The 27,727-nt window shown below is 42.0% G+C and overlaps 1 protein-coding gene across 1 annotated transcript in view; it reads right to left on the bottom strand.

Annotated features, from left to right (window-relative positions):
* Positions 1-27,727, bottom strand: part of LOC124795818 (neuroendocrine convertase 2) — a 1,530,590-nt gene that overhangs the window by 768,275 nt on the left and 734,588 nt on the right. The window contains exon 5 of the mRNA XM_047259899.1: positions 5,965-6,211. Within this exon, the coding sequence (XP_047115855.1) occupies positions 5,965-6,211 (247 nt within the window). The remainder of the gene's footprint in view (positions 1-5,964; positions 6,212-27,727) is intronic.

The following is a 27,727-nucleotide window of genomic DNA, read 5'->3' as shown; positions in this document are numbered from 1 at the left end:
CAAAGAGAAATTATAAAATAGGATAAAACGGTAGTGGAATACTGAATGCCCATGTGAGATGATTCTCGGTAAGCTGATCATGCTTTTATTTGATTTAATGAGACAAAGGTAAATTACTTCGCCGACTCCACTAACAGCTTCGCTGTAGACTGAACTCTGAACGCTCGGTCAACCATCATAATAGGATATCATCTTCAGGTTTCGAGAAGAATTCAGCTACATCGAACATTACCTTACTGAGCGTTTTAATATTTGTCCTGTGTAGACGAAATGGAAGATTCTGCAATTGCGGATGAATTTCAGAAATGGAATTTGCTGTTTGAATTTAGGCAACATGAAATTAACAGAACCTGCAGAGGATTGTGAAAATGATACTAACGAGGTGACGGCACGTAGCTGCAACCACTGAATACGAGTCTTCATGTTGACATGATGGACAAATCACCATCAGTCGTATGTCATTCCATGAGGCAACGCGAGGCACCTCGGTATTTAATACAGTACAACGTTTTCCTTTGCTGGCTAAAAACATTTGATTAAAATAATTTTTTGAGAACGTTTTTCATGGAGAACAGTGGTGCTTCTTAGTACTTTAAAATAAACATAAACAGTCTCAATTTGTGGCTACCTGTTTCAGTCAGTTACTGACCATCTTGAGACCTCGTACCATGATGATAAGCGGTGGGGGATAACGGAGCAGGCGTTTCGGACTCCACCACCGGCAGCTGTTTAGTTGACGTTCGTGGAGTCCGTAAAGCCTGCTCCGTTATCCCCAACCGCTTACCATCATGGTATGAGGTCTGAGGGTGGTCAGTAACTGACCGAAACCGGTAAGCACAAAATAAAAATTTCTTGCGGTCAAGACTGACTATGCTCATTAAAAAAAAAAAAAAAAAAAAAAAAAGAAAAAAAGAAAATGACTAAAGACTTCCTGTAGAGCGTCATGGTGTAATGTGACTCCTTAGCTACGGTACTCGAGCATTTTCATCAAATCGTGAAACCATGTTGCGAATTTATTTCTGAAGCCCTTTATTTTTTTGTCATCATTGCTTGAAAACGTCGTCGTTTTTCATACCTGCAAGCTATCAACCTCTGTTTTCTTTTCATTTCTTGTCTCATCAAACAGAACACCAGTGCTGTTTGCAAAAAACAGAAAAAAAGTGGCGCTGCAAATACCTTTACGGACTGCACTACTTCATACGTACGAGATTTCCATTAAGTATAATAGTTAGAACTGTAATGGTAAATGTATTTTTAACATTGTTTATTAGAATTAGTTGTGGAATAATTTTAATGCAATCTTGACGCAGCGCTACGATGAAAGCTTTGAGCATATATAAGTTCGTCAAGTCTTCATCGTTAAGTAAAAATAACTGTTACCTATTTGAAATTACGTGAAATTACAATTACGTAAACATGCAAGAAATAAATGAATGATAGAAATGGAAACGTTTCTAAGTGGCGAATCTGACATTTCGCAGGAGAAAAAAAAAAAATAGTTGTCACATCTCAACTGATTTTTATTCAGAAACATTAGTAATGTATTCTGATACCAAAAATTATTCTGCTCACTGTATCACCGCAAAAAATAATAGGGCAAATTGGGAAAATAGCTGCATTTAAGAATGATTGAAGTGTCATAGCACGAAACTGGCTGATTCTACGTGCCAATAATGAAATTTTAACAATTGATTCTCGCAAAGAAGAAAAGAGCAACCAGCCATTTTTATTAATCCTACTTATCTACATAAATAGTGCCGTCATTGATTTCGAACCGATAAGTTCATCTTCAGACGGCTGTTCACGTTTGTATTATATCTGTTATTGCTCACATTAGTTATTAGCCATTTTTCGACCCATACTCATAGTTAGATTGGTTTAGAAATAGGAGCCCAACAGTACTCCTCCAAGTAGCTCCTCAGCTGATTGTTGGAAGTCGAGTGCGCTATTTTCCATTCTGTGCACTGTGTAAAATCCTGAACGGTGCCAGAGATCGAACCCAAGTCACACGTGTCACAATGAGATTCTAGGACCTCTCCCCACAGAAGGAAGGAAGGAAGATTGGTGTTTAACGTCCCTTTGGTAGCTAGGTCACTAGAAAAGGAACAAAATCTCGATTTAGGGAAACGTGACCAAGCAAATCGGATGAACCCTTTCGAAGGTATTTGCGATAAACGGGTTTGGGACGTAACGGAAATGCTTGATAGATGGACTTGGTTTCGAACCATCGTCCTCCAGAATGCGAGTCCAGTATGCTACCACTGCGCCACCACTCTCGATCTCTCATCAAAAGCAGCAGAGAATCTACAATGATTGTTTCCATAAATGAACATTATTGGCGGTAGCTAGGAAGAGGTTTGAAGCAGGTTATCTTTTCATTTTGTAACCCTTTTGTACAGTTATCTTCCACAATTTCAGAAAGGCAGCAAATAGCATAACCATGGAGCTGAGATAGTGTTTGAGCCACGTGATGCATTTGATTCTTTGACCTTCCATTATCCAGATACTTAAGCTTTCGTCTTTGCCAGTGATGCAAGAATACGCATCGACGTCAAAGATCGTGAACATCGTTGGTATAGCTTGTCCGTCACAGGCAGCGATGACTACAGCACGTGAGACTGCCAGCCACGTTAGTCAGCTGCCTGTGGAACTACGAAAATAATATAACTGGCCGCAGAAGGGGTGTAAGTCATTTCTCTTTGGGCAGACACCTAAAAAAGATCATCGTCATATTATCTGAGTACGACATTGCTTCGCACTGCTGGACTCTCCCGAATACATCGTCTCCTCCTGCTGTATTGACAACGAACTTTGACTCCGTCAGCGATGTAAGACCAGAGGTGATAGACTGCAGAAGTTCCCTTAGTTACCTCTGCTACCGTGGCCCGTGTCAAGTGCGACACGCTAAATTTTATCACGTTATTATCAAGTATCACTGATGCCATCTTGCGTAGACGCCGAACATCTGGAATTTAAAATGTCAGTTACTTTCATTTCATTTATTTATCTGTAGAGTTTAAATTTTTCCGGATGCAAGCAACGAACGTTATAGGTTGTATCAATGACTGACGATCAGTAAAGATAGTAACTGTGAAAGCGTTTATTTAATGCCGTAGTTTACAGTATTTAACATTATCGTAGACCCCATCAGTATGAAAGTGTTTTGCTGTCAGACATTTCATGCCGTGTGTTCATGCGTGCGTCAGTACACACATGTCTTTCTCAAAGATTGTAGTCCTTTGTCCTCTGCCAGTGTAGCTTATCTTCGGGCGAAGACCGCGAGTTTGTACCTCAGCGAGTTGCCTGTACCTTAATGTAAGCCAGCTAATAGTAAAAGTTGCCGACAGAAATGGTTAGAGCCGCCGCAAGGTCAGTGGGAAAAATGGCGCTCTATTTTTTTCCTCCGCGTGCCGTGAGATTGTACTCATGTGTTAATATAGGCGCTTTATCTGGTTATAATGAAATTGGCAAATTGAAGCGATTTCGTCCTCGATTATTGTGAGATGATTGCTGGCTAATATACTTGCAATTTTTATGTGATTGGACTTTGTGGGATTTCACATTACAGAACATTAGATTTCTTTCTCCGAACTCGTTTGCAGTCATATTTAACATGGAAAACTTCAAGTCTTTTCCTAAGTTCATAACTTCAGTAGACCGCGTGGGAGTTAATATCCTTATTTGTTCCTTTGATTTTGCACTCATCAGGTAATATTTTGGGCGTTAACACTAATATATGATGATTTTATTTGTCTGTTACGTACGGGTGGTTATGTACAGACACCTTGTCCGTTGAATAGGATTTGTATACGTAACATGAGATTTTCTTACGAACTTATTTTTCGTTCCTCTGATCTTTACTCAAGTTAACCTTTCACGTGTTCCACATGTCTAAACGTATCTACTACGCTCCGAATGTACTATGAAGCTTTAACTACCTCACTACTAATCATCCAACAGAAAGGCCAAATAGGCAAATACTAAAATCACTATCTGGCCAAACGTGGGGATCGCACCCCTCAACAGTCCTTCACACATACAAAACCTTGACCTGATCCATTGTCTCCTATGCAGATGATGCGTTGACATCTGCCACACTTAAGTTACATAAATTCTTCCAGATCCTCGAACGTCATGCATCCTTTTACCCTCACCCAAATGGATATTTTACCATCTCGTCAAAGTCCCACCTCTCCTCACTCACATTAAACACCTTCGAACAACCTGCTTCATCTGGACACTCGATTTAAATGGTGCTAGACTTTCCGTTCCAATTTCAAGCCCTAGTATGCTGCCGCGCCTCTGCCGACATATCCAACCAATGCTACCCCTGCACATCTTCCACATCCTCTACCAACTAAATTTCAGCCGTCTCCTTCTCCAAGATCAGAAACTCCGTCCTAACAGCTACCCATGCTACCAAAGATAAATCCACCACACTCATTCCTCTCCTGCCCGTAATTTCTTACCCCCTTTTCCCTTCAAAGTATGGAATTACCAATACCTCTAACAACTCCTCCCTCCTTGACTGTCAACGACTCCTCGATACTGCACATCAGTCCTACGTTCTTATACACCCCCCCTCCCCCATTCTCCTACCCTCCTCAAAGCCCAAACTTCTTCCCTTCAACAACAGACAACCCTTCCCAGGGTAGGTCCTTCCAGTGTTAGTAACACAGAAGAGCTTCCTTGTAAGACCAGTGTTTTACATCGTGTTTTGAATGTACTCTTATTGTTTTTCGTTTTAGCTCTTTGTTATTACTGTTTAAATTGCTGGCGAAGAAAGGCCTGTTTCTTATATATAAAAATTTCCGTTAATTTTAACTTTAAAATATTTTAATTGAGTTGTAAATATCTCATCTTTATGTTAGTGTCTTTTTATCGTCTTAATTAATATTGAATGTCCCTTGGCTGAAGAGAGGGCTGAATGAATCGATGACAGCATGGGGGTATGAAATAATAATGAAAAAGTAACCTTCCTTCAACAAAGGTGGTATTTTTATTGGAAATGAAATTTTCAGCTGAGCAGTTTGTTCAGGTTTTTGTGAAACTTCAAGACACGTGCTTATTGAGATGCAGACTTGGGATGAAATTCTATCAGACCAGTCCAGATCAATTCTGTTTACCAGTTGTTGTAGGATAAAGAGTGCAAATACACTGGCATCGAACGAAATAGCTCTCTATACTAATGGAAATGCCGTGTGTCTAAGGCCTCCCGTCGGGTGGAGCGTTCGCCTAGTGCAAGGCTTTCGATTTGACGCCACTTCTGCGACTTGACTGTCGATGGGTATGAAATGATGATGATAAGGACAACACAACACCAAAGTCCCTGAGCGGGAAAAATCTCCAACCCAGCCGGGAATGGAACACGGTTCGTTAGGTATGACATTACGTCGCGCTGACCACTCATTTACCGGGGGCGGACTGTCTATACTTATTCATAAACAAGAGAGGTGAGCAGTGGACTGAGGACCGTTGTTAAGATTATGATTTCTCTTTAGTCTTCGTTGAAATTTTGTCATAACCCCTATAACTAATCCATTTTGGTATGACAAATTTCTTACCACTACTACATTTAAGAAGAAAGTTAGTTACATTGGGTTTGTTTACGTATGGGTCAGAATGTATACAAAAGGATAATGTTTCATGGTTTGAAAAACTGGGTTCATACTGTCTTTTAAACTCGCAGGTTAAAATACAAGATAGTGGAAGGTTTTCAAATGTATGAGGATTGTGATTTGCCTAAATTCCATCATAGTCAATTCGTAATTTGAAACGAGTTTTGTAATGCTTCTAGGCTGACCACGCTTATGCGACATTATTCGTCATTTCGGCATCACGAGTCTCGCATTTGCCTTGTTCCATTTATAACTCCGAACAACTTTACACTCACATTTGGTCGACTACAGACGAGAGCGTCCCCCAGAAGGGGGTTAGAAAGAGATGCGGGCAGGAGGGACTCACCGTCGTCCATGATGGCGGTGGTGACGTTCTTGCCGGTGACGCCCTGAGCCCAGGCGGCCTCGACGTTGAGGTCGAGCTTGGCCTTGCCGCCGTTCTGGCCGGTGTTCTTGAGGTACCACTGGAAGGGGAAGTAGGGGTCGGCCGGGTCGCGCTGCGGCCGCATGTTCTTCACCAGGTTCTCCACGCGCAGCGGCTTGTAGCCGCGCTTCACGCGCCGGAAGCCCGTCTGCTGCACCGCCGCCTCCACCTGCAACACCGTCGTCACCGGCTGCTCAGTGCCTCGGAAATCCACACACAGCGATGCGGGGCGGATGGGTCCCGAAAACGCGCCAAGTAGTGACTGACTAAATTAGTAACATTTGATGATAGCGTCGATTGTAGGGTTCATAAAGATTCCTCTTATTCAGTAAAATGTCAAATTAAATGCCTTCCTTATACTGGTACATTTAAGAAAACTGATTAAAATGGTGATAACGATGATGGTGAGGATGTAGACCTTTTTGTGGTGAAGAGATTACTGGAATATTCCACACATACAAGCAGAATGGAGTGTGATGTAAATTTACACATGATTAATGTAAATTAACATAATATGCACACCCGCCTCTGTAGCCGAGGTCGCTAATGCACGCTTCTGTTGTGGCGCTCGACTCGCAAGTAAGCCATTTCGACTCCTGGTGGCGAATGCATTTGGTCGCCAAGCGAAGTATCGGTATCCGGTCACTAGTCTCCGTGCCTATGTCCTGGATTAAATTTAGAACATCTATGCAGTGAAATGGCGACATGTGACATGTTGATGGTGATGCGAACCCCACGCGGGATTAGCCGAGCTGTCTGAGGCGCTGCAGTCATGTGTTGTGCGGCTGGTCCCGGCGGAGGTTCGAGTCCTCCCTCGGGCATGGGTGTGTGTGTTTGTCCTTAGCATAATTTAGGTTAAGTAGTGTGTAAGCTTGGGGACTGATGACCTTAGCAATTAAGTCCCATGAGATTTCACACACATTTAAACATTTTTGATGCGATCGTAGGATGGAGACGTTGAACTTCGGGATCCATTTGGAGCTGTTCGAGAGGACTATGTGCCGACACTGGGTTTAACTCTCTCCATTTCTTTGATCCATAACAACAGAAACATTTAACTGTACAGACACTCACCAAAGTCATCCATACGACACAGACACGCGCTTAACATGTCATAACAGTTCGGAGGAAAGCAATGGCAGACCATATCTACTAGGACCTTACTATGAGCGGCTGCACAGGATTCCTGCATCTGCTCCCCTACACTCATACTCTGAGTACGTAACAGTTTATTACTATAACATACATCCTCAACTACTGCATATAAACACCAGTAATCTCCTGCTACTGTAAGTACCAAATATTTTACACGTATTTCACATTTAGTTTCCTTTTTTTGCGAGCGTGACTAAAACTGTCTTCAAATATTCACAGTGAAAAACACCTTTAATTCACAATGGGATAAAAAAAAGTTAACGGAGGGGAGGGAGGAGGGGAGGCGGCGGTGACTTACATGGGCAAATGCAAAGAAAATTTATAACACAGTGACACAACAATTAGTTTCAATCATTTTTAATAAATAGCTTCTTCAAATAATTAAACTGGATGCAATCAGGAGGTTAAAACGCCTCATTTTCATCACAAGACACTGTTTCAATTAATATGATTTGATTAACATGCGTTTCTCAGAACAAGTTACTACAATGATGCGCAAAAAATTGCAACACCAAAAAATAAATAATGCAAATTAGTAGAGTTTCCGGAATGCATTGATCTACGTAACACACTTAAGTGATAAACATTGCAAGGTTACAGATTAATGTAAGCAAGAGTTAAGCTATTGCAAATGTGAAATACTGGTACATTAATAAACGTTGTTTCGTACATTAATAACCTTTGTAACTGTCAGAATATTTTGTGCAAGCATGCAAACGTACATGCATCGTGTTGTGTAGGTACCGGATGTTAGTTTGTTGGATGGAGTTCTATGCCTGTTGCACTTCGACGGTCAATACAGGAACGGTTAGTACTGTTTGTGGGTTACGCTGGAGTTGTCGTCCGACGGTATCACATATGTGCTCGACTGGAGACAGATTTGGTGATCGAGCAGGTCAAGGCAACATGTAGACTGTCCGAAGCGCACGTTGGCTTACAACAGCGATATGTGGAAGACTGTTATTCTGTTGCATAATATCCCCTGGATACTTTTCATGAATAGCTGCGCTACAGGTTCAGCCGCAAGACTGACGTACAATTTTGCAGCCAGGGTGCGCGGGGTATCGACGAGTGTGTTCCCGCTGGCATACGAAATCGCACTCCAGATCACAATTCCAGGTGCATGTCCAGTGTGTCTAAGCACACATGTTGGATGCAGGACCTTAACTGGTCTTCTTCTAAACAACTCACGGCCATCACTGCCACAGAGTCCGAACCAGTTTTCACCAGAAAATGCAACAGACTTCCACCGAGCCCTCCAATCAGCTCTCACTCGACACCACTGAAGTCGCAAAGGGTAGTAGTTTGGGGTGATTGGAATGACGCTACAGGGCGTCGGCTCGGAGCTGTCCTTGAAGTAACCAGTTTGCAACAGTTCGTTGTTTCACTGTGGTGCCAACTGTTGCCCAGTTTGCTGCTCCAGATTCAGAACGATACGCCAGAGCCATACGCCGTATAGCATCGCTTCTTGGAAAAAGGAATATAAAACCTAGTAATCGATATTCAGCGACAATGAAAGCGCTATATGCGCTCCTAGTATTGCAATAAGCATGATCTTTGTCTCGTAGTATATAAGGAAAGAACTTTTGTTTCTTTCAGTTCTGCTTCTCTTTCGTCTTCTTGGTTCTGACGTCCTAGGTAAAGGTCGCATATAGATCACGGTTTGTAATTAATTTAATGATATGTAGTGTAATTATAATTTTTGGTAAATATATCTGTCACTATCCAATGTAGTACGTGTTTTTGTTAGTATCAGGAAAGTACCTTCCATGCCCTTCACTTAATTACGTAACAATTAAATATTGCTCTGGCCATTTTGTGTAAGTGCAATGCTGAAGCGACGCCATTAGTGTTATAATGCTAAAAACTTTCTTAAGTCATTTTATTCTGAAAGTATTGAAAGGATTTAATTTCAATAAATAGGAAACGGCGTCTTATAATATTTTCCATATCATTTTAGGCGAGAGGTACAGTTTTATTAAAAACAGTTATTTCAATTGTATACGCTGCCATTGCAAATAGGCTGCTATACTTGAGCATCAAGCCTCACAGAGAAAAATAAATAATTAACTGAGTATTGTGTTTAATTTGCTTATCGCGTAACATAAAAGAAAGATTTTTTTTCTATCCATCGTGAGTAAGACGGATGTCTTCTCGTTGGAATACGTATGATATTTCTGGCGATAGCGTCCTGAGAAAAATTTGATTCCAAATTTAACACAATATTTTATTTCATTCACTTTTCAAAAAGTTGCGCGATAGCCGAACACGATGGTCTTCCCTGTCAGTAGTGCCACGTGATCGTCTGGAGCCCGGTCTTCTTGCCACTGTACATTCTCGTGATCACCGCTTCCAGCAATCACGTACACCAGCTACATTCCTGCCAAACCTTCCTACAATATCGCAGAAGGAACTTCCAGTTTCTCGGCCTGTTGAGCTACATCCACAGTTCGCAAGATTTCGTGTGTGAAAAGGTCAAGGGAGGATTTCAAAATCCTCGCTCATTTATGGGCAGAAGCTTTTCTCACAAGAAACTTGTTATTTTCTAGCACAGAGCAGGCTCAGGATCCTGCAACAGACCAACTTTCAGGATGTTAGTCTATAATTATGCGCATCCATTCATATTCGGAAATAACCAGTATTTTTGTCCAGTAACTTGCTACTGTTCGCTGCAAGAGATAAAAAACCAAGAACAGTTACGCAGTGAACTCACTGTAAAATACTCATAACTGGAATTCGATCTGAGCATGCTGCGTCATTCTTTTTCAACTGTTTCATTTGCTTTTGAAAGAAATTTCTCCAGAATCTGAATACGCAAATTGTTAAAGGCTTCACGTAGAGCTCTTAATCTGGGAATTCGAGTTTCCATTACGTTTTCTGTGTCACGTACCCTATATTGCCTAAAGTAGCGGCAAAGTAACTGTCTCCTATCTTACTCCATATGTATTTATTTAGACGGACAGCTACGATCTACTTTCTTTTAAGCAAAAACTCATCCAGGTTTGTCGGACGTGTAATAAATCTTCTCATCTTGTCCTTTAAGTGGGGTATTAGCCACTAACAGGGTGGTCCATTGATAGTGACCAGGCCAAATATCTCACGGAATAAGCATCAAACGAAAAAAACTACAAAGAACGAAACTCCTCTAGCTTGAAGGGGGAAACCAGATGGCGCTCTGGTTGGCCGCTAGATGGCGCTGCCATAGGTCAAACGGATATCAACTGCGTTAAATAGGAACCCCCGTTTTTATTACACATTCGTGTGGTACGTAAAGAAATATGAATGTTTTAGTTGGACCACTTTTTTCGCTTTGTGATAGATGGTGCTGTAATAGTCACCAACTTATAAGTACGTGGTATCACGTAAAATTCCGCCAGTGCAGACGGTATTTGCTTCGTGATACATTACCCGTGTTAAAATTGACCGTTTACCAATTGCGATAAAGGTCGATACCGTGTTGATGTACGGCTATTGTGATCACAATGCCCAACGGGCGTGTGCTATGTATGCTGCTTGGTATACTGGACGACATCATCCAAGTGTGAGGACCGTTCGCCGGATGGTTACGTTATTTAAGGAAACAGGAAGTGTTCAGCCACATATGAAACGTCAACCACGACCTGCAACAAATGATGATGGCCAAGTAGGTGTTTTAGCTGCTGTCGCGGCTAATCCGCACATCAGTAGCAGATGAATTGCATGAGAATCGGGAATCTCGGGAACGTCGGTGTTAAGAATGCTACATCAACATCGATTGCACCTGTACCATATTTCTATGCACCAGGAATTGCATGGCGACGACTTTGAACGTCGTGTACAGTTCTGCCACCGGGTACAAGAGAAATTACGGGACGATGACAGATTTTTTGCACGCGTTCTATTTAGCGACGAAGGGTCACCCACCAACAGCGGTAACGTAAACCGGCATAATATGCACTATTGGGTAACGGAAAATTCCCGATGGCTGCGACAAGTTGGCGGGTTAATATATGGTGCGGCATTATGGGAGGAAGGATAATCGGCCACCATTTTATCGATGGCAATCTAAATGTTGCAATGTACGCTGATTTCCTACGTAATGTCTACCGATGTTACTACAAGATGTTTCACTGCATGACAGAATGGTGATGTACTTCCAACATGATGAATGTCCGTCCGCCATATAGCTCGCGTGCGGTTGAAGCGGTATTGAATAGCATATTTCATGGCAGGTGGATTGCTCGTCGAAGCACCATACCATGGCCCGCACGTTCACCGGTTATGACGTCCCCGGATTTCTTTCTGTGGGAAAAGTTGAAGGATATTTGCTATGGTGATCCACCGACAACGCCCGACAATATGTGTCGGCGCATTGTCAATACATGTGCGAACATTACGGAAGGCGAACTACTCGCTGTTGAGAGGAATGTCGTTACAGGTATTGCCAAATGCATTGAGGCTGACGGACATCATTTTGAGCATTTATTGCGTTAATGTGGTATTTACAGGTAATCACGCTGTAATAGCATGCGTTCTCAGAAATGATAAGTTCACAAAGGTACATATATCATATTGGAACAACCGAAATAAAATGTTCAAACATACCTACATTCTATATTTTAATTTAAAAAACCTACCTGTTACCAACTGTTCGTCTAAAATTGTGAGCCATGTGTTTGTGACTATCAGAGCGTCATCTATGACAAAGCGGAAAAAGTGGTCCAACTAAAACATTCATATTTCGTTACGTAATACACGAATATGTAATAAAAACGGGGGTTCCTATTTAAAAAAAAAACGCAGTTGATATCCGTTTGTCCTACGGCAGCGCCATCTAGCGGACCAACCATAGCGCCATATGGTTTCCGCCTTCAAGCTAGACAAGTTTCGTTCTTTGTAGTTTTTTCGTTTGACGCTTATTTCGTGAGATATTTGTCCTGGTCACGATCAATGGTCCACCCTGTATAGGACTATACATGACCATCTATTAAACGGAAAATGTCTCAAGCGAATTCATAATCAATGAGACACTAGACTCCGTTCTTTCGAGTTCCTTGTTTAGCTTCACATGCTTGCTACTACGGGAGAAGATATACTTATTCATGTATATGACATTAAAAGATCGATTGGGAAGCGATAGAGGCAATAGTTTGCCGAGAGGATTATATGACGCCAACAAGTGTAAGACACTATTAAAAAAATTACCGAATGTACTGTCGAAGAAATTGAAAAATCATAATGGTGTAAGAAGATGCTACTAACTGCCATGGAACTTTCATCACTTTAACGCTTTGACTCTTAACAATATCATCATGGTGAGCAACGATTACAGGAAGAAATTTGAAAAAAGTGAACAAACAATTATACTGAGGACGTTGTTTCACTTCAGAATTTAATTTTAAAATTTCCCAGAAAATTAATTTTCACAACCACAAAAGCAACGAATAAAAGAAAAGTTGGTAAAAAGTAAGCAATCACTTCTTTTGAATTTCTGGTATAACTTTGAATTCACTGCGCCGTACAGTTTTCAACCACCCTCATTTTATGGGATACATCTGAAAGCAATTTCACATTTTTCCTTAAAAAAAGGAACAGGAAGTGTTGTAACAATCCCCTGCAACGCGAGATACCTCTGCTTGCAATATCATCAGTACAGGTATCATCCACCTCAGAGCGTTCTAAACAAACTACGGACATTTCAAACATGGCTGCTTCAGCTCTCGAGAGGAAGAAGAAAGAATAGCCGTTTTAAACTAAAAAGCACTGAAGGACAATCCATACTGAACTACGAACAAGTATTATCATGCATCTGTCCCGTAATTAATAGATAAAACTGTTCGATATATTTGCCGGAGTACAACTGGAGGAAAATTATGTCACGTTTTTATAAAATTTAAACAATCATAAATGCTCGCACGCCAATGACAAACATATCGAATTCAGAGGTGAACATTTAAGTACCATATAAAGTTCTTGTTTCAAGTTATACAGTTATTTGAAACTTATTGTAATTCATAATTTCTTTACCATCTTTCAATTTCTAGGTCATATTACGAAGTTTTTTTTTTTTATTTTTTATTTTTTTTTTATTTTTTTATTTTTTTTTTTAACCAGAGGTGAACAGTCTGTCGGGTGGTAAGTTCTGTCAAATCTCCTCTCTAAGAAACCATAAGCAACGCAATTAATAATACAAAATTCCGCAGTATACGTGACCAGTTACTCAGTTGGTTGCACAACCTGATATTACTATGTTCATTGATTACGATGACCACGTTGTCGACTGAACGTTAACCGTAGACGCAAAAGGGAAAAACAAACAACGAAACAAGAGCAAAACTAGTGAAACAAATTATTGAAAATGGAAGCACGACTGGCGCCATGTTTCAGCTGTATAAATGCACCGAGAGCTGCACGTTGCCACAGAAGGCACCTCTGTCACTTTCCTATAATTGTATCGCCGGTTTTTATTTGCGCCCCTCTGATATAGGAGAGGTGCTTCTCCCCTGCAAATGTCGAACGCGCTACATGAAAGGCGAGCTGGCACTACATCGCCCGCTGCGTGCGCACGAACAAAGGCTAAATATCACACTGCCTCGAAATGCAATGTTTATGATTCATTCGCAAGCACTCTTTATTTTGAGAGGATGGCTAATAAAATTATGCAGCACCGGAGCAAACGATATTGCTGGCCTGTATAACAGCTGTCCGACGCTTTTAATTTGCACCAGCTGATCTCTCGAAACACAGTCAAAACAGACAAAAAAATACAACGCAACATGCGAAGAGCTACAGAACAGTTACCAGTTTCAATGAATAACAGCTCTTTAAGTAAAGACGGTAATAAAACCTTTACATTCATGATTCGTATTACAGGCGTTACGATTCTAGCCGAGCTACCCAGATTTAGGTGCATGTGGCTTCTCAGATCAAATGGATTCGGAGAAATTTGCATCTGCAAACCGACAGCCTTTAGGACGTGTCTTATGTATCTGAGTGAGAATTCCGATTGCGGTTCCGAGCACTATTTTTTTTTTCAAATTCCGATTGGTCGCAAAATGGGAACTACAGTGAAAATAAAAAATGAAACATTTTGATACACCTTCTAGTTACTTCTGTACATAGTCACCGCTCCGACTAAGACATTTGACGTAGAGTGATACCGCCGTCCGGAGTGGCCAAGAGGTTCTAGGCGCTACATTCTGGAACCACGCGACCGCTACGGCCGCAGGTTCGAATCCTGTCTCGGGCATGGATGTGTGTGATGTCCTTAGGTTAGTTAGGTTTAAGTAGTTCTAAGTTCTAGGGGACTGATGACCACAGCAGTTAAGTCTCATAGTGCTCAGAGCCATTTGAACGATTTTTTTGTAGAGCGATACCAACTTTCCAGTTCCCTCGTCGTAGAAGGGAGCCGCCTGTGATTTCCGCGAAATACATACACTGGTCTCTAGCTCATTGTCTGTGCCAAAATGCTATCCTCACAGCCAGCGGTTCGCCTGAGGAAAAAGATGAAAATCTGAGGGAGCTGTATGGTAGATGATCAAACACTGCCCATCGAAAACGTTGCAGGAGATTCTTGGTTGCATTAGTAGTGTGCGGCCGAGAACTGTCCTGAAAAAGAAAACCCCTCACGTTATGGGGGCTGCATGGAATCAAGGGAAACTCCCCCAACAGGACTTCAGACACTATTTTCTAGCCATTTTTGCAGAGCCACTTTACGCTCAAAAATGAAAAGCGCGAACCGATGAGACAGACAGGTGTAATACACTGCACAATACATCTACCCAAAATTTCACTGGATTTTCACTGTGGTTTTAATTTTTCGACCGATCGTAAATTTAAAAAAATAGCCCTCGTACATTACTTTCCACAAGCCATCCTTCCAGACATAAAACAAATAGTGAAAAATCTTCGAACAAATGGCCAGTTTCAGAATGAAGCAAAGTGATAACTAATTCTGAAACTTCGAGGCAAACTAAATCTGTGTGTCACACAGTTACTCTAAACCAGGACCTCGTCTTTCGCAGGAAACCCTCTTCTTTTGCCTTCCTCTAACGAACTCCAAACTCACAGCAGAGAACAGTGCTTTACTGTATCCTAATTCGGAAATGACAACTGTATGGTAAGCTGTAGTATCATAGTATTGTATTTCTTGTTAAGTTAGACCATGTGTTATGTGAGGATAATTAAATGGGTGCTTTATCGCAGACTCAACATTTCAAATGTAATTATATCAACTAGGGCAGTATTTCACACTATAGTCAGTGTCGGCTCGTACTCACACGTTCGCAGTTATCTCGTAAACGGCTTGTCCTCGGGTCCATGTTTGCTGAAACATTTTTGCTTCTATTTTTGTGTACATTCACCCAAGTCAGTTTTAGCTTCTATTTATGATACACCCTGTAGATACACTAAAAGAAAAGAATCGAAACACCCAAAATAATAATTAAACCAAAGTAATCAAATTTCGAGAATTCGTTTGTCGAGAGAATAGATTTTATTGATTAACATTGCACGATCACAGTTTAATGCAAGCGCGAGATAAGCCATTGCAAATCTGAGATGGTGGTACATTAATAACCAGTGTAACCACCAGAGTGCTGAATGCAAACGTGCACGCACTGTGTCGTACAGGTGCCGTATGTGAGTTTCTAGGAAGGAATTCCATGCCTTCAGCACTTGGTCGGTCAATACAGGGTCGGTTTATGCTGCTTGTGGATGACGGCGAAGTTGTCGTCCTATGATGTCCAATATGTGCTCGACTGGAGATATTTGGCGATCGAGCAGGCCAAGGCAACATGTGGACACTCTGTAGAGCATGTTGGGCTACAACAGCGGTATGTGGGCGAGCGTTATCAAATGGTTCAAATGGCTCTGACTGAGCACTATGGGACGTAACATCTGAGGTCATCAGTCCCCTAGAACTTAGAACTACTTAAACCTAACTAACCTAAGGACATCACACACATCCATGCCCGAGGCACGATTCGTACCTGCGACCGTAGCAGTCGCGCGGTTCCGGACTGCAGCGCCTAGAACGACGAGCGTTATCCTATTGGGAAACACCCCCTGGAATGCTGTTCATGAATGGCAGCACAACAAGTAGAATCACCAGATTTACGCACTAATTTCCCATCAGGGTGGGTGTCATGACCACGAGAGTGCTCCTGCTGTCATTCGAAATCGAACTTCAGACCATAATTCGAGGTGTAGGTCCTGTGTATCTGGCAAACAAACCAACACATCACTGTCGCCGAGTCAGAACCAGCTTTGATCAGAAAATACAACAGACCTCCACGCAGCCCTCTCCCTTGATACCACTGAAGTCACAAATGGCGGCCGTTTGGGGTCAGTGGAATGAACGAACGCAGCAGGTCGTTTATCTCGGAGCTGTCCTTTAATTAACCTATTTGTAACATTTCATTGGGTCACTATGGTGCCAACTCCTGCTGCAGATGCAATAAGATGAGTCATGAGCCATATGCCGAACACGATGGTCTTCGCTCTCGGTAGGAAACATGACCATCTGGAGCCCGGTCGTTTTGTGACCATACATTCTCGTGACCATCTCTGCCAACAATCAGGAACAGTGGCTACGTTGCTACGAGGTCTTTCTGCTGCATCGCAGAAGGAACATCCAACTTCTCTTAGTCTTATTACACGAACTCGTTCAAACTCTGTGAGATGTCGATATTGGCGTATTTGCCGCCTCTAAAGGCGATCTTTACTAACATCAACGCACCATGTCCTATCCCAATTGTAATTAATGTTCACGATCGATATAGCGTGTATTTAAAGCAAATAGCGCCACTCTTATGCGACAGGCGCTAAATTTGTTTCAAATGGCTCTGAGCACTATGCGACTTAACTTCTGAGGTCATCAGTCGCCTAGAACTTAGAACTAATTAATCCTAACTAAGCTAAGGACATCACACACATCCATGCCCGAGGCAGGATTCGAACCTGCGACCGTAGCCGTCGCTCGGCTCCAGACTGTAGCGCTAAATTTGAATAGACATTATTATAAGATGTATAAACACACCTACCAACTTTCGTTTAAGTTGGACAATTCCTTTTTGTTGTTACGATTTTTTCCGTCAGCGTAAAACTGATTTACGCCATATCATGATACTCTTTCATCATCTGACAGTTTTTAACCCATCAACCTTGACGCACTGTGTACCCTTTGGAGGAGGTCTTGTGTTATCACAACCTAGTTTCTCTTAATAAGTTTCATCGACGAAATTTTCTTGTTTTTACTGTCGAACTTGTCTCAGTGAGAAAGAAGGCTTCCGAAACTTGCTGTAATCGCCATCGTCATCACCAGGAGCTTGTAACTCTACAACACTTACTTCTTCTTCTTCTTCTTCTTTTGATTATGCCTTTGTCCCGCAGTTTTCGCATGGTCGGTGTGGCTACAATCGGATGTGGCAAGGTTAGTTTGAAGGGGTGGCCGGATACCCTTCCTGCCACTGGCACGGAATCAGTGTACCCCTGTTGTCTGCGTCTAGTGTAAATCATGAAATAGTGCGAATGTGTTTCAAAAGCCTGTGAGTGTAACTGAGGCGGAACGTGGGGACCAGCCCAATAATCACCTAATGAGATGCGGAAAATCGCCTGAAAACCACATCCAGGCTGGCTGGCACCCCGGTACTCATCGTTAATCAGCCAGGCAGATTCTATCCAGGGCTGGCGCGCCTATCTCAGTCCAGGAAGCAGCACATTAATGCCTGTTAAATGTTTATAACTCTTGAGCAAACACACGAGTGCAATCTGTATTTTCCTTCTTACAGCAACAACTGGTGTCTTGAAACTGCTGGTGCCGTTTTCGAATGCCCTGAGCTGTAGGAGGTGCAGTGACGTACTCCCGTGGAGCACGCCTTGTAGATGTAACTGAATTGCACCTATTGAAACCGAGAATGCGAAGCCCCTTTTGTTTCTGCATCGACTCGAAGCGCCCTGGATAATGTAGGAGCGAGCTTACGAGCTTGCTACAGCAGGCAGACTCTTGTCGGCAACCACGTGAACCGGCAGCTTGCAACTTACGACAATGTAAACTTTTGAAGCTCGCCCCAACATTCTATCTTGACGCATGTCAAAAGTATAATATTGTTAAATCGGATAAATCGTTTTGAAAAAAACACTACGTGTTAAACGAAACTACAGCGAGTGTTCCAAAGCTAAAATAATTACAAACCCTAATTACCATCTCTAAGGATCAGATATTTTCACAGGCCGTTCACATTACAATAAAAGATTTCTAAATACCATACACAACATAAACTCTCCGCAATCCATCGTACGACAGGCGACGGAAGCTACCCCTTACCACTACTAGTCACTTTCTTTCCTGTTCCGTTCGCAAACACAGCGAGGGAAAAACGATTGTCTATATGCCTCCGTACGAGCTCTAATTTCAAGTTTCTCTTCATGGTCATTAAGCTCAATGTACATTGGAAGCAACAGAATCGTTATGCAATCAGCTTCAAACACCAGTTCTGTATATTTTCTCAATAGTGTTTCTCGAAAAGGGTTCGTGAAGTATGTCTATAACACTTGAGTGTTGTTCGAGCCTATCAGTAACAAATCTAGCAGCCTGCCTCTGAATTGCTTCGATGCCTTCCTTTAATGCGACGTGGAGAGCGTAACAAAAACTCGAACAAATGAACCACACTTTCCTAGAATTCTCCCAACAAACCGAAGTCAACCATTCGCCTGCCCTACTACAATCCTTACATCATCATCATTTCATTTCATATTGTTTGTCAGTGTTACGCCCAGATATTTAAACGACGAGACTGTGTCAAGCAGCTCACTAGAAATGCTGTATACGAGCATTACGGGTTTGTTTTTCGTGTCAACTAACATTTTTATACAATTAGAGCTAGCTGCCATTCATCACACCAACTAGAAATTTTGCCTAATCCTGCTACAGTAACTCAACTTCGACACCTTACCGTACACCACACCATCTCCAACAAACAACTGCTGAGTGATCCCCACGGTGTCCGCAAAATCATTTGTGTGTGTGTGTGTGTGTGTGTGTGTGTGTGTGTGTGTGTAGAGAATAACGGCGGTCCTATCACACTTGCCTGAGGCACTCCTGATGGTACCCTTGTCTCTGATGAACACTTGACATCGAGGACAATTGACTGGGTTCTATAATTTAAGGAATCTTCGAGAGAATCACATATCTGTGAATCAATTCCACATGCTCGTACCTTTTTTAACAGCTTTTAAATGGTGCACAGTATCAAACGCTTTCGGAAAATCTAGAAATGTGGGGTCTGCCTGTGGCATTTCATCCATAGTTCGCAGTATATCACTTGCGAAAAGGTCAAGCTGAGTTTCGCAATGCTGCAGGAGCGATGATTTCTAGAACCACTCTCATTCGGGGACATAAGACTCTTGGTCTCAAGAAAATTTATCATAATCGAACAGAGAATGTCTTCAAGAATCTTAGAGCAAACTGATGTTAGGGATATTGGTCTGTAATTTTGCTTGTCCATTTATCTGCAATTCTTGAACACGGCAGTCACCTGCGCTTTTTCCGGTCGCTTGATACTTTGCTCTGCACGAAAGATTCGCGATAAATGCAACCTACCGTAACGGGCCAATGCTGAAGAGTACTCTTTGAAAAGCCGAAATCGTATTCGAAACGGAGCTGTGTAGTGGGACGCGAAATTGAAGCGTCACCCATCCACCAATGTCAGCCCAGTTTGCAGGTGAATATAAGTTTAATTCACTGTTTTGTTTATGTATTTCGTAATATTTGTAATGTTTGTGAATTATCTAAAGTTTTGTATTTATTTTTATGTTTCATGTACGGAGAGGGCGGCGCAACGAACGGAGACAGCATCTTCACTGCCGGGACCAGAGAGAAACTTGCTGGCCACTATACGTCACGAGTCGACAGCCAAAGAACAACAGAAGATCCTGAAACCGAGTTGTTGCGTCGTGCTTCTAAAAACTGAAAAAATAAGAATTTGCAATGTTTCTACAACAATGACGTCATATAAAGTTTAATCATGTTGTAAATGTTCAGTCCTATCTTGTCAAGGCTCATGTTCACGTCTATATGTAGTATATATATGAAGATAATAAACTAGTGTATACTACAAAAGTTTAAATACGTGTTCCGAGAATTTATTTATGACGAATTATATTAAGGAAGAAGTATTACTGATTTATTTGACAAGATTATTAATTTTTGAGAACGTGAATCGCGAGTTTGAGTCTTAAAAGTTTATTCGATGTGGTTTTAATATTTATTAAAGCAGATAACTTGCATTAATATAATTCCTGAGAAGAAACAAACGACATCTAAATTGAAAAAAGTTTGCGCAAACCAATTGGACTGAGTGACGTAATTCTGCGCATACGACTCAAATGATGATGTTTTAAGTACAGTTTCGTTCAAGAACCATTCAGAGACAACTTTAAAAAGAATTTAAATAATTTTGAAATGTTTTGTAACTGACGTAGGTGACGAAGTCTGCACATGGTCATATGTCAAAAGAAAATCATTTATACAAAACTTACGTCGTTACACTGCAGCTGGTGACTTATTTATTTTCAACTCTTTTAGTTGTTTCTCTACATCAGAGATGCTTATTACTATGTCGTCGATACGAGAGTCTGTTCGACAGATTGATGGAATTGTAATGATACGCTACAGACATCTTGCTCCCTCACACGTTACCTCTAATGCGACACCGTTGTGGTGCCATTTTCCGAGAGAGCAATGCTCGTCCGGCATGTCACTTGTCTCTATGAAATATTTGCATGTTGTTAGGTACTTCCGTGGTCGTAAGATCCCCAGATGTGTCCTTGGTGGAACATGAGTGAGACCAGCTCGGACGTCAGCTCCGTCACAGAGCCAGTATCTAGGAAATCGAAGCCAGTTACAATACTTATACTCTCAAGTTCTTCATTAATTTTGTTTGATTTTGGGATAACGGAAGTAGCATCGCATATCCTCTGAAAGGGAAAGTTTCAAATAGCAGCCTTCTCCTCTTTGGTGCTTCGATTTCCTTGCCAGGCAATATACACTACTGGCCATTAAAATTGCTACACCACGAAGATGACGTGCTACAGACGCGAAATTTAATCGACAGAAAGAAGATGCTGTGATATGCAAATGATTATCATATCGCGGCATTGTTGCTCGCGTTGGTCAAGATCCAATGACTGTTAGCACAATATGGAATCGGTGGGTTCAGAAGGGTAATACGGAACGCCGTGCTGGATCCCAACGGCCTCGTATAACTAGCAGTCGAGATGACAGGCATCTTATCCGCATGGCTGTAACGGATCGTGCAGCCAAGTCTCGATCCCTGAGTCAACAGATGGGGACGTTTGCAAGACAACAACCATCTGCACGAACAGTTCGACGACGTTTTCAGCAGCATGGACTATCAGCAAGGAGACCATGGCTGCGGTTACCCTTAGCGCTGCATCACAGACAGGAGCGCCTGCGATAGTGTACTCAACGACGAACCTGGGTGCACGAATGACAAAACGCCATTTTTTCGGATGAATCCAAGTTCTGTTTACAGCATCATGATGGTCCCATTCGTGTTTAGCGACATCGCGGCGAACGCACATTGGAAGCGTGTATTCGTGATCGCCATACTGGCGTATCACCCGGCGTGATGGTATGGGGTGCCATTGATTACACGTCTCGGTCACTCTTGTTCGCATTGACGGCACTTTGAACAGTGGACATTACGTTTCAGATGTGTTACGACCCGTGGCTCTACCCTTCATTCGATCCCTGCAAAACCCTACATTTCAGCAGGATAATGCACGACCGCACGTTGCAGGTCCTGTACGGGCCTTTCTGGATACAGAAAATGTTCGACTGCTGCCCTGGTCAGCACATTCTCCAGATCTTTCACCATTGAAAACGTCTGGTCAGTGGTGGCCGAGCAACTGGCTGCTCACAATACGTCATTCACTACTCTTGATGAACTGCGGTATCGTGTTGAAGCTGCATGGGCAGCTGTACCAGTACACGACATCCAAGCTCAGTTTGACTCAATGCCCAGGCGTATCAAGGCCGTTATTACGGCCAGAGGTGGTTGTTCTGGGTACTGATTTCTCAGGATCTATGCACCCAAATTGCGTGAAAATGTAATCACATGTCAGTTCTCGTATAATATATTTTTCCAATGAATACCACCAGTTTATCATCTGCATATTTTCTTGGTGTAGCAATTTTAATGGCCAGTAGTGTATAAACGAGAAGGTACTGTTAGTGAGGTTTACTTCAGTGTGGTCGCAGGGGAGTTGGTGTGCTCTTTCGGTGCTGCTGCTGCTACACGTCTTGAGCCGCTGCGGCGCCTGCTAGACGCCTCTGTTACGCGCCGCCAGCTGCGTCTGACGCCCAGCCCCGTTGCCTGGCAACGACCGTCCACCCCCGCGAATCTCGCCCTGTTGGCAGGCAGCGGGAGATGTCGCCTGCAGGCCCCAAGTGTAAGTTCCTTCCCTCGGCGGGTTGCGCAATCACTCCCGCGTGATGTAACGCGATCCACCCATCTTGCCGGATCCTACAGTGTAGGTGAAGGAAACTGCAGTACCACGAGGGAATTGTATATAGGAACCCGTCTGAAGTCTCGAACTATAAAGCAAAACATTAAAAAAAACCTAATGAACTCGGCTAAAAGGACGATACTGAATATGTGAAACTTGTAATCTGGGGCAAAGCTGGAGGATCAACGCGGATGCAGGGATGGGGGTTATCGTTGAAACAACCGGTTTTCGGTTACACCGGTTCTTTCCGTCTCCAGTTTAACTTGGCGGTCAAAACTGCTCAAAATAACCGATTTCTGAAATAACAGAATTTGGGTTCTTTATTGCTGTTACTTCCACTAACAAATATAGACCTAGAATAAAGATTGAAAACATCTACTGAATGTGAAGGAGTAGGAGGTGACGATCGATATACGGATCTGGCTGTTGCAGAAATCGACCTCATTGTCTCCAGCAATAATAGCGAAGGTGAAGGAGACGACGCGGCGACGGCGAGACTTAAAAGTTCAAAATGGTTCAAATGGCTCTGAGCACTATGGGACTCAACTGCTGAGGTCATTAGTCCCCTAGAACTTAGAACTAGTTAAACCTAACAAACCTAAGGACATCACAAACATCCATGCCCGAGGCAGGATTCGAACCTGCGACCGTAGCGGTCTTGCGGTTCCAGACTGCAGCGCCGTTAACCGCACGGCCACTTCGGCCGGCACTTAAAAGTCAGAAGTTGATAGCTGCCCTGCATCGTCACTTCAGGATGGTGTCAATTTTTCATCCTGAAGCAACCAGAAAATCAAGAGTTCAGTTATTAACCTAGTTTTACACCACTTCAATAGAATTATAGGTACATCAGTCAAATTTAGCTTCTCTTCGAAGGAACATTGTGGACGTTTTCTCTTTGTATGATTTCACAAGATTGCTGCGCCTCCTCCCGTTTCTAGTTTTTTAAAGAAAATGGGGCATTGCACTTCCTTGCTGTCACACGTCGTAAATACCTCCAAACTGGGTACGGTGCCAGTCTGCAATAAAATTAAACTGCGAGTACAATAGCAAGAAATTTCCGAATAGACGCCAAACGGCAACAGGTACATTACCGTCTATGCAATGCTGTTCCGATCTTTATATCATAGGATCGTTGCTAGTTTGTAACTGTAGGCATTGTTATTAAAATAGTGCTGATAGCTTTTCCTAATTTCTGTAATGATCTAATATTTCAAAGAAATGGAATCTTCAGGAATGAACATTACTTGTTTTGAAAAACAGTTTTATTTAAAACCTAAAAATTTTAAAACTGCTGCTGCGGCAAACCGATATGGCGGGTTTTTACCCTATTATTAGTAAAAAATGAAAAATAACCTATTATATCCGAAACCAGACAAATATCGATAAATACCGGTTATACAGAACGAAGAAACCGATGTCGGTTTTAACCGGTCGCTTTTTCCCATCCCTTCGTGGCTCTGCAGTCTTCAGCTTCGTAATCGTAGCTATAGATTTATTAAATAAAAAAATAATGTAAAAGCTTTGATCGCTTAGATCGCAATTTTCATTATACAAATAAAGAAGGATGACTAGTTCGGTTGCTTTCTACAACCATTTCCAGATTGCCCAAATCGTAAAAATGTATTGAATACAGGTATTCATTGAAAAACATCATTAGCAATGATTGTAATCTATAATATTGCACGATGCAGGTAATAAAGAAGGAAAGTGGCCGTTTTCATTAGTAGAAAAATTGCATCAAAATAATTTGCAGTTTTGTAGCAGATATTATGGTACTAAAAAAGCTGCATATACTTTTCTCACTATAATATCAGCTGCATATACTTTTCTCACTATAATATCTGCTGTACATTTGCAAATAATGGGAATCTGATGCAATTTTTACTAATGCAACCGACCACTTTCCTTTTTTATTACCTGCATCTTGGGAGATTATGGTTTACAACCTGGCTCGCTCCCGTTGAGACTTTTAACTACCCAGTGTTATTGTCTTATTGGCCCACAATACGAATGCATGTCGTTACAGGACTGTAGCTAATGATGTTTCCCAATGAATTATCAACTCTTTTTTACAGTTGGAACTATCACAAGATAGTTGTAGAAAGCAACCGAGCCATCATTTTTAATCATATAACGAAAATTGCGGTCTAGGCATTGAAAGTATTTTATATAAAATTTTCATTTGATAAATCATGTTCAGACGGCTGTCTGCTTCCTGAATAGCTACTGATGCTGTGAGTAAGGAAACACTTGTATTAAACAGTGATCGCTTTTGCGTATGAAAGCGCCGTTTACCGTGACTCTTAGCATTCAATCGAGCATTATTTTAGTTCATAATGTTTCGTAAAATGTGACGTAAATTTTCATCGTTTCCTCTCTATCTTTAATCGTTATACTTCTGTATATCTTCTACAATAAGCGGTTCAAAGTGATTTACGCAATCTAATCTTGGCCTGCCACAACAATTTGCTCGTTCTATTGTCAAAGGGTAATTTCCTTATTGTCTGAGCACAAGTCACACTAGCCTTGACCTACTCCTACAATTATTTTTTTACAGTCTGATTTCCACGTCTGGTCTTCACTCAGCGTTTCATTTATTATCCGTCTGTCGTGAACTGCGACAACAGCCACCAGAGTTAAAGTGGGATGACCCAAGAGGCGAAACCAAAATCGCAAGGTCATACAGAAGAAAAAACAGTAGAAATACTCGCCCGTTGATGTCTCTCAGAGTGCAATTTCATTCCTGCAACTGACCTGCTGGGACATCCGGCTAGAGCCACTGAAGACAGCTATTTACCTTAAACAATGGGTCACTGACAGTCAAGTCAAGGTTTTCAGTTCCTAGATGTATTTATTAGTCCTGCTGGGTGGACGTGGTTGCTAGCTTCCACCCCTGGGAATTCGTCTTCACTACGGGTGTGTGTGTTGTCCTTAGTGTAAGTTAGTTTAAGTTAGATTAAGTAGTGTGTAAGCTTAGGGACCGATGATCTCAACAGTTTGGTCCCATAGGATCTAACCACAAATTTCCAAACTTTCCGTCACTGCGGGAAAGGAGAAGTAACAACAGTTGGCCTCAACTGCAACCAAATACCGTACAGGCGGCAATTGTTACTGTTATTTAAACCAGGGACATCGCCGTCCTCCACAAGACGAGCACAATTCGGATAGTTTCGTGATAGCAGTTTTTAGTATTGTTTGCAACAAGAAAGGTAAGAACCGCCTCTTCCCGTGATATTTTCGGAAATTTGTCACCCTGGACTGGCCGCCCGTCTCTCCTCAGCGAAAGGTGAGGAGAGATCGTAGCTTATATAGCTTATAATACCCAATCTCTTTTTGAACAGACAGTTCTCTCGGCGTTAGTCATAGGTGCGCCGAATCCGTGGCGGTCAATTTCCGACCAGTGATGAAGTGCTTTGCATTTTTGCGCTGAGTCGTTAGCACTGGCTGCATACAACACCTCTCGTAGTGCTTGAATTTATTGCGCAGTCGCTCTGTACCAACTAATTACGTCTTGTATAGTTGCTTACGTGCAAAGACAGAAGATACATAGCTTTTGAACTTCAGTGTTGGTCGTTGGGATTGCCATTTTGCCGAATATTTCCGCAGTTAGCAGAGTCCAATAAAAGTGTCCTTACCATAGAATACAGAGGCACTATCATTTTCGGTGTCAACCTTAGGCACACTGGTGTTGACCACTCGCAACTCCTAAAGGTGATGGATAGATCTTAAAGTCACACCAGCTCCACTTATTTTAATATCTTTGTGCCGTCACACCTCAGATACTTTCCAATTCAATAAACTTTACCAACAGCCGTACACTTTAAGATATTTTATTTTGAACCCCATACACTTTTTTCGAATCAACGAACATATCGTATAGCCCCATAAAACTGGATATCGTGAGTCACAATCGTTGTGCAGCTGTCACGCTTTCGTATGAATCAGCTGCGCAACGATTGGGATTCACGATATCCAGTTTTATGGAGCTATACAATACGTTCGTTGATTCGAAAAAGTGTATGGGGCCATAAAAGATGGCAAAATGAATTGTCGAAACTGGTTGCTTTCAAAATAAAATATCTTAAAGTGCACGGCTGTTGATACAATTTATTGAATTGAAAAGTACGCACCAGCCGATGTCCCCTGGCCGTAATGGTCCCACAGAGATCAAATGCTTTTAGTTCACATTTCTCCATTTTCACATTGTCCATGTTTTACATCCAGCGTATAGTGGATAGAAGGGAGTACTCCGTTCCAATATTGATTGTTTTCTGTTCTGTTCCACACATCTACATCCACATGACAGCTCTTCAGTTCACACTTAAGTGCCTGGCAGACCAATTTGACACTATTTCTCTACCATTACACACTCTAACAACGCGTGGGAAAAACGAACATTTAATCTTCGCTTGCAACCTCTGATTTCTCTTATTTTATTACAGTGATCACTTCTCCTGTTGTACGTGGGTGTCAACAAATTATTTTCGCATTAGGAGGAGGAGGTTGCAGATTGAAATTTCGTGAAAGATCTCGCCGCAACGAAACCGCCTTTGTTTTAATGATTGCCACACCAACTAGTGAATCATACCCGCGATACTCTCTCCCCTATTTCGCGAGAGTACGAAACGACCTGCCCATCTTTGAACTTTTTCGATGTTCTCTGTCTGTCCAATCTGGCAAGGACACCATGACGGGGAACAATACTCTAGCAGACGAAGGACAAGCACTATTGTAGGCAGTCTCTTTAGTAGACCTGCTGCTTCTTAATAAAACGCAGTAGTTCGTTTGTCTTCCCCACAGCATTGTCACTGTCAAAGTGTCAATTTAAGTTGTTCGTAATAGTAATTCCTAGCTAGTAGGCATATTTAGTTGAATTGTCAGACTTTATATTTGCGTGATTTATCGCGTAACCGAAATGTAGCGGATTCCTTTTACTAGTTATGTGGAGACTTCACATTTTTCATTATTTTGGGTCAATTGTCACTTTTCGCAGCATGCAGATGTCTTGTGTAAATCATAA

The sequence above is a fragment of the Schistocerca piceifrons genome, chromosome 4 (genome assembly GCF_021461385.2).
Source record: "Schistocerca piceifrons isolate TAMUIC-IGC-003096 chromosome 4, iqSchPice1.1, whole genome shotgun sequence".
Lineage (NCBI taxonomy): Eukaryota > Metazoa > Arthropoda > Insecta > Orthoptera > Acrididae > Schistocerca > Schistocerca piceifrons.
This window is presented reverse-complemented; position numbering and strand designations above follow the sequence as displayed.